The sequence below is a fragment of the Cryptomeria japonica genome, chromosome 4 (assembly GCF_030272615.1).
Source record: "Cryptomeria japonica chromosome 4, Sugi_1.0, whole genome shotgun sequence".
Classification (NCBI taxonomy): domain Eukaryota; kingdom Viridiplantae; phylum Streptophyta; class Pinopsida; order Cupressales; family Cupressaceae; genus Cryptomeria; species Cryptomeria japonica.
Window position 1 is genome coordinate 656,061,937 of NC_081408.1, and position 12,228 is coordinate 656,074,164.

At 35.6% G+C, this 12,228-nt stretch overlaps 1 protein-coding gene across 1 annotated transcript in view; it reads left to right on the plus strand.

The window, feature by feature from the left end:
* The first annotated feature begins 2,850 nt into the window (after positions 1 to 2,850).
* LOC131053574 (3-hydroxyisobutyryl-CoA hydrolase 1) overlaps positions 2,851 to 12,228 on the plus strand; it is a 236,623-nt gene continuing 227,245 nt past the window's right edge. The window contains exons 1-2 of the mRNA XM_057988201.2: positions 2,851 to 3,104; positions 3,238 to 3,285. Coding sequence (XP_057844184.2) covers positions 3,259 to 3,285 — 27 coding nt within the window. The 5' untranslated portion in view covers positions 2,851 to 3,104; positions 3,238 to 3,258. The remainder of the gene's footprint in view (positions 3,105 to 3,237; positions 3,286 to 12,228) is intronic.

Sequence of the window (12,228 nt, forward strand, 5' to 3'; positions counted from 1 at the left end):
GCATTTTCACCCACATGCTTTTTGGGTATTTCAGTGGTCTAGATGGTTTTCTATTCTCCGACATTGGTCTCAACATATTTGCACTGTTACTATTAGAATGGGGGGCGATAGGTGTCGTGAAGAGCCGATTGATTGCAATGGATTGAGGAAGAATACTACCATGTGGTGGTTGCTGGTGAGGGGGGGCTCACAGGTCATACATTGAGAAGCTTCATGGGTGGGATCCGAATGCCACCGAGCTTTTTGCAAAGGGTTGGAAAAATGAAAATATTTCCTTGTGTGGTAGAAATGTGATGGTTGATGAGAAGCTAATCTCGGGGTAATGGGTATGTCTATGGAGGACATGCAATTTTACAAAAATAAAAAACTCTTTGTGCTTGTTTTGAATAAATTTCTTAAATTTGAGAAGGAAAGAGAGAAACTAGTTAGGTCTCCACAAGGAAGCTATGACACATCACAGATTAAGCCGGTTTGGATGGAGCTTCTAAAAGTTTTGACGAAATATATCACGTTAGATGGGCATTTTACCAAAGCCTTCGACCATCACTTTGTGTTTCTCAATCATTTCAAGCATTAGGTGAGGGTTTCCTTCCCATTTTTCTTGTTGTGTTCCCTTAGCTCCAACATTAAAGACCACAAGAAGAGCCTTGTTAAAAATCCAGTTCTACATGAAGGTCTTCTTGTCTTAATTCATGATCATGTTAGAGCTTTGCCTTCTCCTTCCAATTTTATCTTTGTTTCAAAGAAGGATGAGACAAACTCTAGTGGTTCTAAGGAGGAAGATTGGGATACTGAGATAGAGGAGGAAGATTACGTTCCCCCTAAGAAGACTAAAAAATCTCCTAAACTTAGCAAAAAATCTTTGACTGTGGGGAAAGGTAAGGGGAAGGGGAAGGTGAAGAATAATTTTGCTTCCCCCATGACTGGTTCAGAAAAAAGGAAGAACATAAGGATTTCTTCCTCCCCTCCCCTTGATGATGAAAGAAGCAAAGCCGTGGGGAGGAAGGAAAGTTCTGGGATGTGTAAGGGGAAAGCTACGGAGATGGGTGACCCTTCTTGTGGGGAGGGAAGAATAATGTTGTTTCATCTCCTACTTCGAGTGGCTCTCTTTCTCCTCACCCTACCTCTCATGGTCAAGAAAGATCCTCGTCCCCTTTGAAGTTGAATATTGATTCTCATCACTTGAAGCATGACCGAGAGTAGTTTTTCGATGTTATGGGTATGACGAAATTATAGTTTAAACAAAGGGCAACTAGAAGTAAATTAGAGGCGATGGAGGCATCTAGTAATGGTAATAGTAGGGACTCTTAGATGTTAAAGTAATCTGGACCGAAGAAGAGAAAAATTCGATGGTTGACTGTATGAAAAAGACTATTGAGGCCATTGAGAATTTGAATAAGGATTACGAAAGGAAAGTCTCTGGTTTTGAGGAAAAACTGAATAACATTAAGGGTTCCCTCCACACCATCATGAATCTGAGCCACAAAGTTGTAAAAGCCATTGTTGAAAGCATGAGTACTATGGTACTCAACTTGGACAATACGAATCAAGGTAATCAGGTTATGGAGTTGGATGTGGATAAAGATAAAGCTCAAGAAGAATCATTTGGGCCTAACAAGAGAACAAGAGAAAATTTGACGAGAAAGGCTGAAAAGGCTCCACAAGACCTTTAGGACCTTAAGAAGGTGGTATTGAATATGATTCAACTTGAGGTGGAGGTTGAGGACACCCTGAAGAATTTGGTTTAGTCTCTTCTGTTGTCTTTTGTGTTTTTTGCTGTCTTTTGGCTACTGGTTTTATGGTCATATTTTGGGTAACTTTCATGATTTGTGTTTGTACCATTCAATGTTAATCATGGTTTAAGATTAGTTGTTAAAGGGTTCGGGTCCCTTCAAAACCCATTTTTACCATAATAAAAAAAATACTTCAACAAGAAAATGGAGACAAATAGAGAGATTACAAAAACATTTAATTACGACTAGCCTCAAGAATTAAGTCATCTATCCCATATGAGATTGTCCTAGCGGAGGCAGGGGCTTTCCCTTTTGAGGCATTCCCGACTGCTAAGTTACTTGAGGAGGCTAGAAAACATGGAGATACATTGTTGGCCAAAATTGGTAGCGGGAGAGAAGTTAGACAATAGAAAGAGCACATGGATGAAACAAAAACATTAATTGGTTGAACAAATGGGATATTGACCTAAAAGATTGCCCAACTAACAATAGAGAAATAAGGAAATATGTGCAAGAAAAATTCAAAGAAAACATGTGGGCATGTCAAATAGGGAGGAAAAAAGAATATTATAGCAAACATTTCAATCCCACACATGACATACACAAAAGAACTACAGGAGAATGAACATAAAGTGGAAAGCAAAAATGTAAATTACTTATATAAGGACTAGCTCACATCAACTTAAATGTGAAACAGGGAGATGGATGATATCCAAAGAGGAATAGGAAGATAGAAGATGTAGATATTGCACTCACGCGGCGGTGGAGATAGGATGACGTTACATCATGGAGTGTCCAACCTAAAATGACATTCAGATCAACTATGTTGAGACACTAAATGTAAACACCTTGAGTAACCTATTTGACCAAGAAAAGATAATAAGAGTTGTAGATTTCCTAATCAAGATACACAACAAAAGATCCAATATTCAAAAGGAGAATAACAATCATAATATTTCGTTTAGATTTATTTGAACTTTACACGCTTCTTTACTAGCTATCCGTAAGTCCCATAGACTAGTTGACCTTACATTCATTCATAAAAAACATTCATTCATTAAAAAACATTCATTCATATTCTAATTCTCACGGAAAGTTTATTGTCCTTAATCGGTAAACACTTTACGGTTCTAATGAGCTTATTTGAAAAGAGATGAAATGCTTCTTTTGAATTGCAAGACGTTGTAGGTTGAATCCGGTAACTCCATTCAGCTTGACAAGTGGATTACGCTGGCCAAAATCTCCGAAAACGCATAACTAATGTTTGATATAAACACGGGAGAAAATGAAATGAGATGATATTGAATTAATTTTATTCCGTGTCATGAGCTGAGGATTGATCCTTCTACAGCCGGACCTTTCGCCCCACAGGTAATTACCCTAGCTAGGCGGATTGTTACAATTTTTGGTTCTTCTCTGTCATGGTTATGGAACATTTAATGTAGAGCGTTAATTTTTATTCTAACTATTCATTTGTATATGAATCTTGGCTTGGATTTTCAAGGAAATCATTAATTGGACAATCATGACATCAACCGCAGAAGACAACCAGGTAGCATTTAATAATTAATGACTTTAGATTTCCCTTATAATATCTACTTTCTCTGTCCTAAAAAGATAATGTAATTCAGCTTCATATTCTGCTTGTTTACTGCTATGAATACGTACAAGATACAAGCATACTCTGCTTTCTGTTGATTACTGTTTTGAGTATTGAAGTTCCATAATCTGAAAATAAGGTATGTTGTACTCGGCTTTTGAAATGAGGGTTATAAGTGATATCATCAATTGTGAGGAAGAGGTTTATATTATCTTAGGTTTTCTCGTTGACGCCTACTCTGTTATTCCACATCTAGGTTAATAGGCAAAATTTCACTTTACCTGAGCTTTGTAATGGTGTCAGAACTAAGGAGTAAAAAAAACTGGAGTGTATATGAATAGGATAGGTAGATGAAAGGCAATGAGCGTATTGTCTTCCATGAGGAGGGCTCCCATACACCAAATTGGTGTCTCTCTCACACGTGACTTGAAAAATATCTCTACCTGTTCATTTTTACATAGATTGGCAAGGTTGGTTTACTTCCAGTTTGGTCACGAGTTTGACATCCAAATATACAGAAGTTTAAAAAATATATAAGGTATATGGAAAGAATTTCACTTGTAGGCCACGACAAGGCAGGTTTGATAGGTCAAAATGTTGTCTGGCCTAGCTGTGACCTAAATAACTACATTTACCTGTCATTTGGACAGTATAAGTCCACTCCATGTGCATTAGAATGCATCTGGGCTGTATCGGACTTAAGCAGAGATGCAAATATTGGATGGATAGATCATTGTCGTGGAAGCTCTCGAAATTTAAAAGATTTAGACACCTGAGATGCTTTTCTTCAAATGTGCTCCATTTTCTTATGAGAATTTTATTGTCGTAGTAATACTTCTAAATCTAAGCAGATAGAGACACAATGAGCAATAAAAAAGCATTTCAATAATTAAAAAATTAATGTACAAAAATAGAACATCCTATACGTAAAGTGAAAATTGCCATTACTGGTCAAAGGGCTCTCATATGTGTATTGGCTAGTCCATACTGAAAAATCCTCTACATGTATACCAACATTTTCCCTTGCGAAGAATGCAGGATACCGAGTAGTATATCAACGACAAGGAACTTTATGCACTAGAACAAGTTCTTTTAACATTTTCTTGTCTTTCCTTGTAAAATATTTTTTTTTATGTCCATTGATTGACGAACTCTAAAGTAATGACTTATGTTTCCACAATTTATATTGTATGGAGAAAAGCTTCTGGAGAAATTGTGTATGGGAGAAAATAATTTGAAATTGATGTTTCCGGTTAGCTTTGTGACCCATCTTTAGGACGTAATTGGTGAAAATATAATATACTTTTTAAATATCTAACTCCATTACAAGTAGTCTTAACCAAAAATAAAATTTCATTGATTGATTGATTCCACTTTCAAATCAAGAGAAAGAATAATTAATTAAAATACACCCTTAACAATTTGTTTGTCCAAATTAATAAATGAAGACTACTCTTTATTGCAGATAAATGTACTACAATTTATATTAATTACTTACTTCTGCTCCAATCATAGATTAAAAGTCATTGATTAAAATTTAATATGTTACAATAATGTATCTGACTCAAAAATAATGAAAAACCTAAGCCTTGATTAGAAAGTGAGCAACATCCATCCCTAAGCTTAAAGATGATGGGTCTCCATGATTGATTTAAGCTACTATTCAATTTGTTTAGGTCATTGTTTGCATACTCGGGCTTAGTAGACCAATTTTTTTTTGACTTGGCAAATACTTGACAACGATAAAAAAGCTCAAATTAAAAAACAAAAACAAATATTTCATAATGAGAAACAAATAAAACACTACGTAATGATTCCATTGACATGAAAACCTTGTAATTGCTCAATCTAGAAATGTTTTAGTGGCAAGAACCTTGTAATTGTGCAATCTAGAAATGTTTATAGCCAAATTTTGACATGTTTCCCAATGAAATTTAATCAAACAGTTGGCATGCAATGTCTACAATGAAGTTTTCTGTGTAGTTTTTTCACTTTGCAATAATGATTGGGAACATTCATTCATGAAGTTACTTTATCATTCATACATGCTATATGAGAGTCACTAGCATTGACATGAAAATAACTTTTTATGATGGCAATTTCCAATTAATAACTGCTATTTAATGACAGCTGACAGAGATGGCTATAAATTAAATTCTGATTTGCAATTGTAACATACTAAACTGTAACAGAGGTTCTTCATTCAATTGTGCTGCTGTAAGAGCATATTTATACAGAAATATACCATGGAACAATCTGAAATAGCAGTCTAGAGCAATAGAAAAGAGATTGCAGACTTTAACCATGAGATAGCTAACTTTTATTGCAGATTACAGTGCTAATGGAGTCTTGAGGTATGATCATTCAAACATTCCTCAGCAAACTAAGTCTGTCTAACTACCTTGAACCCCTTTATCCAATTTGCTGTTCAACACACTTTCTGCACTTATAATAGCAGATTGTTGTATGCCAGCTCAAATCAAAGCTGCGTCCCACTCCACATAAGTTTAGTGGCCAAATTTTCTCTCAATCGCCCAACACATTAATCTCTAAAAAAACATACTTTGACCTCTCATAGTATCGCCTAGAAAAGAAGCTTCAGATTTTCCATACATGGCATCCAAACTCTACAGGCAACCTCAAACAAAACCATCAATACTGAAACTTGTCTTAGAATAAGACTTCACAAATTTCTCCTTCGATTTGTACCTGCAGACCAAACCCTCTGAAATAATTCTGTAAAGCATTGCATTGAAGCACCAGCATAGTTCCTTTGTGAAACTATCAGCATAGTTCTTTCACGACTGAGGAAGATAATCTTCTTGAAGGGTTTTGTCTTCAGGAAGTCTTGGAGAAAAAAACCCATGGCTTACCAGCAATATAAAAATACAAGCATATGAGAATAGGCTTCATAAATGGCCTTTTATTTCCTCTTGTGAAAGTCACATTTAATTTTTAATATTTTGCCTTCAAATCTCAACGCCCACCTTTTGGAGAAATAAATGAACTTTATAAAAATTAAATACTTATGTCTCCAAGTGCACAACTAATAAATATGAAGTCACTTCAATAATTTAAATCTATATTTAAGTGCAACTTTATAATAAACTATTATAACTTATGTAATGTCCCCTAATGTGACCCTCTTATATTTTGTCCTAGAATCACAATTTTAGTACATAGAGAGAAGAATAGAAGGACACTAATGTCAACTAAAGCTTGGTCTAGAACCTGCACAACAAGTTAGACAACATTTCCATCATGTTATGATAGAACATATATTCGTCATTCTTAATATATTGCAAAGTGTATATGAGGATTCAACAACCTTCCTTTCGCTACACCTATCCTCCTTTGGAGCTCAAGGAGAATCGCATAAGGTGCCTCGAGTCTATCTCTCTCCAACAAGCCCAAGAGCACCAAGGACCTCGTCAACTTGGCCTCATGGCCCACACTTGGGGTTGGCGTACCTGATGGAGCCTAGTGCTCTTGGTTCCTTATATTTTCCCTCCATAATTGGATGGTGAGATTGAAAGGTATTACAGACTCCATCATATAATTTACTTAATAGTCATAAGAACGGTTAGTTATAGTAAGGCATTATTACACTGTCATCATGTTATATTACATTATTAGTAGTATAATGTATTATATTGATAACGTGATGTTAACAGCATTATATTATTCAACAATATTATATTATATTGATTTAAACTGTGAAACTTAATTCTTTCTGATTATCATAATTAAATTTTTCCGATTTAGAAGACTATTTATATATTAGTTAGCATTACATGTCCGATATTTCTGATGTATATTGCTGTTTATATTGCTTAAACTAGACAACATATATACTTGATGAGGGCAACATTATTACATAGATCAGCCAGCGTACCAGACTGTGCCCTTTGACACGGTTCTAAACCTTGGCAGGCAGACCTCAATTCTCAATCATAATTTAGACACTATTCTGTGCCCCAAATTCTTTTTTATCTTCTCTGTCCCGGGTCATAATGATTTGCTGGACCCTTTAATATGTGCAATGCTGGAGTGGGAAGGATGTGACTATTAATTTTCAAACGGTGCCTTTTTGACTAAGGATAACAACCTTAAGTCATTATCATGTTCTTTAAGTAATAGCCTTGTTAGCTATTACTAATACATTGTCTTATAAAATATTATGTATGATTAATTCAATCAATTTTAGATAAATACATTGCTTAATTAATTAATATTGGCTAAATACAAGATGGAAGATAAACATATTAATATTATATTGATTAATTAATCAATTAATTTATCATTTAATTAACATTGTGTTGTTTAATCATTTAATTAATATTAGATGAATACATTGATAATGGCCATGTTCAGAAGAATAAATCAAGAGAGATAAATTTTAGAAATGTATTATCATTATTGAATAATTGAATCAGGGGAACGGGTTATGACAACTTAGGCATTTAATTAAGTTTTTCCATCTGGCCCATGAAAAGATTGCCAAAGGATCGGATGTGGAAACTGACCATGGCTGATTGAAACTGACAACAAAGAATTATAATTGAGGCTGTTATGTTGACTTCCAAAAATAGCAATAGGCTCCTTAAAAAGTGGAGGATTTATGAGATTTCCAAAAATGCTTTTGAAAGCGTCATCCTGAAGCATGATTAAAAATTGGAAACATGCTGAGCAAAAACCCCTTGAAAATCTATGGAGCTCCCTAAACACTCATTTAGCCTACTGGAACCCATTGATTAGGCTAACAGTCAACAGTTGACTAGGCACAAGAAGGGGACATTACACATCATCATCCACATAGTCAGGGACAATTGGTTTTGCTAAAGGAGTTGATAAGATGAAAGGCAAAGCACTTCTTGCATCTACAAGTCTTGAGTCAGGGTGATGGCTTCTTGAATTTGGAGCCTCACATCATATGGCTTTATCATAGGTTATGTTCTCTTAATTTGAGCCTTGCACTTTACCACACATTTTGATAGTTAACAACACATATATGCGTGTTTGTGGGAAAGGATCTATTGACATCGGAGATGACAAATTCAACAATGTACTTTGTGTTCCATCATTGCCGACCAATCTCTTTTCTATCTATCAAATTACACATAGTGGCCCAAGTAAAACAATTGATTTCACACCTGATTCTGTGTTCATTAGAGACGTGGAGAGTAGAGATATCATTGCTGTTGGTATGGTTGATCATTCATCTAGGTTGTATGCCTTTTAATATTTTGCTCCAAATGATGATGCAGTTCCTTTGATTGACATTCACACTCATGCATCAAGTGTGAATCATATTTCTGAAAAGAAGTTTGGTCACTTGAACCTTGGAGTTATTGAGATTTGTGCTGAGCTTCCATGTCCTCCATCTCTTGCTACTTCAGATTTTAGTGTTTCCATGGCTTCCAGTACTTTAGTGCAACAAGATGATTATAGTCTTTGAGATTTGGCTTTGTGGGATGAACATTTGGATTATACATTTGGAGGACACACTTGAGGGGTTATCTCTCCTCTTTGATGACAATTACAACACAATTGTTGCCACACCATCATTGTCTTTGGAGATTGATGTTCATGAGTTTCTACAAATATTGACTTATCACTTTCATCGATTGGGGTGGCATCTGATTTTGTTGTGGCATACTTTAGCATGGAGACACTTGATCAGATTTAGGAGACAATCACATGAGGTTTCTTCCCTCATCTCTCTTCTTGGAATTGGTGTTTCTTCTACATCAACCGTTGGACTTGTTTCTTCCAAAGGGGAGACATATTTGCAGGCATTGGATTCTCTTTTGTCTTCAAGAATTGTTAATTGGCATAGGAGATACTTCATTATGGGGGGGATATCTAGTTCCACTCTTTCTATTGTATGGGGGGATATGTGTTGTATAATTGTGATGAGTGTAGTCCTTGGGCGGTCATATTGAGTCCTCCATTCATCACTTCATTCATCCTTTGTACATAATTGTTTTCTTGAATTCTTTTTTTTGGAGAGGGGTTTTTTCCCATTTGGTTTTTCTCATTTACTTTGTTTGTGAGATACTATTTGTAAATGGGTATCAAACATGGCTTAGTAACCGGGATCCATCTTCTACATTCTTGCATTTGTCTATTATTCCTTAAGTTGCACTTAAGGGGTGTTTTAGTGTGAACAAGTTAATTACCTAAGTAGTTTCCCCTTTGTAGTGTGAACAAGGCACATTATCTAACTAGTTATTTGCTAGGTTCTATCCGCATGTGTTCACATGTGAAGTTTACTTAGGTCCTAGGAATCTTTCTAGAAGTCTTTAGTTGTTGATCTCATCTCGTCTTATCTTTAGTTGTCTCATGTCATAGGATTAAGACACTTGTCATGATCATGTCTAATCCTATCTCTCAGCCTTGCCTATATAAGGAAGGTCCCATATGTATATTATGTGGTTAATCGTATCAATATAATTTTGCATCCGTTATTGCAAATCCATGCTCTTGCATTTTCTCTCTTGTAGAAGGAAGTTTTTGTTGTAGGTGATCTTGACAGATTGAGCTCCTGAATGACTAAGATAGGGGATGGTAGGGATATTCCTCAAAGTCCCCAAGCCATCCCCAAGCTAGGGAGACGTTCCAAAATTTCCTTGGGTCTTAAGCAGCAGTGGTGGGATGGTGGGGGGACATCCCCTCCAAGGCCCTACATTTTGGGTACACCCTCATCTTGGAAACGTGGGGATTTTTTGGGGAAGGGGAGGGGGGATGCATCCTTGTGGAAAATTGCATCATATCAAAGGGACACTTGGAAAATTCCTCTAATAACTTGGAAATGTAATTAAAATGTGCACTACCAATAAAACTAGTTGCCTCACCCTTTGCCGATATTTATAGTTGGAGTCAGAAATTCAACCCCTATAGGTGTAATAACCAAAGAAGCATTACTCTGGAAAAAAATGCGATTAATTGCGATTCAGAAAAAATTGCAGGGGGCGCCAACTGGTTCCCCAATAATCGTGTAAAAATCGTTGACTTAGGTCAACAATTTTTTGCCCATTAAATCATTGATAATTGTGACTAAAATCTGCCCAAAAATCTTACTTTTTATTTGCTACGGAATTGCAAAAAAATACCCATTATACAATTTAAAAAAAACACATTTCAAACACAATTTTTATGTGTTTGAAATACAAATTGTATTTCAAACACATAAAAAATACGATTTTTATTTGCTTTTTATTTGCTACAAAATCGTGTTTGAAATGTGTTTGTATAAATTTGTATATTTTAGATTAATGATATTTGCTTTTTTATACAAATTTGTAAACACATTTCAAAATTAAAAAAATGTAATAAATAACTAAAAAAATCTAAAATATCACTATTATAAATGTAAAGTTAATACTTAAACCCCTAAATTCTGTTTGTAAGGTTGTCTAAGTGCTGCTTTCCATTCAAGAAACCTAAAAATAGTATTTTATAACCATATATGTTTCAATGAGCAATTTATTGTATATTTAAATTATAAACAAAACTAAAAAAATCACATAATCATTGGTTTCAGCCTTTCAGGTTTAGCCATTTAGGAATGAACAACTAAGTTACTAAAATAAAAAATATAAATCCCAAAAGATGAAGGGCCATGGATTACCTTGAAGATTGATAGATCTAGACTTGATCAATGTGTTGAAAGCTTTGCACTTGCAGTTCCTCTTGCTAGTGCTCTCACTCTTGCAGCCTTGCTTGCTCTCACTTTTGCTATGAAATGTACACTTACAGTGTTGCTTAGTCCTTCCAAATTTGGATGGTGATTTGGAGTGAGAATGTGAGGTGTATTTATAGATTTTTTTGGAGTGGATAGGGTGTGGGTGGGGCCCACAAACTTTTAGGGTTAGGGTATGGGGCACAAACATTAAGAACAATGGTTTTTTTTTTTCTAAATTGCTTTTTGGAGGTGTTTTGCATAGGGACAATTAACCATCTTTAAATGTGAGACTTTTGGGAGTTTCCTTGAAGTTCTAGGGATGTCTGGATGTTTGCCCAATGCCCGCAATATGGGAGAGGTCTTGAAAATGCCCCCTTTTAGAGGGAGATGTCTTGAGGATGTCTCTTGCTTTGTGGTGGTGGTGGTTGGAAAGAGATGAGGTGTTTCCTAGCCATCCCCAAGTCTTGGGGATGTCCCCGATTCCATACATTCCATGTTTTTTGGGGGAACATGTTGTTGTGGAACACTAGGGAACATCAATTGTTTGATCATGGATGGCACAATCTTGAAAATATGTTTTCAAAGATGTTAGAGCATGAGTGCAGCAACCATCTGATCATAAATTAATCTAATGGCTCACACAATAGCTAAAATGCTTTTGTGTAGAAGAAGATGAGAGGTTTACCATTGGTTGTTGAGCATGAGATGGCAATCAATGAGCTTGGTTGAAGTGAATAAATCTGAAATCCTGTCATGCCCCTGCCCTTTATGACAGATCGCAGCTTTAATAGATGAAATTCAGATGTTGAATTAATGGAAATTCCTAGGGTCAACCTTCTAAAATAGCCTAGGCAACGAAATAAGTAAATTAGGGCTGACTGAAAGAGCAGCAAGAGCCAACTTAATCAAAGGAAATTATAAGCCACGATTCTTCAAAGGAGAGCCTTGTTGATTTTAGTGATCAGAATTGACATGACTCAGAAATACATAAATACACATACACAAGAACACCAAGATACCTTGGGAAAACCTCCCTCTTGGAGGTGAAAAACCCAGCAACAATTATCAGATCTTGATTAGGCAATAACCAATTGAATTTACATTGAGCTTCACACTTGAAGCTAACAGCAAACTAATCACAGTAATAATTCCAACCTAGGGCACACTGTAATAGTGAACTTATCTGCCGATGTTACAGTTACAAGAAT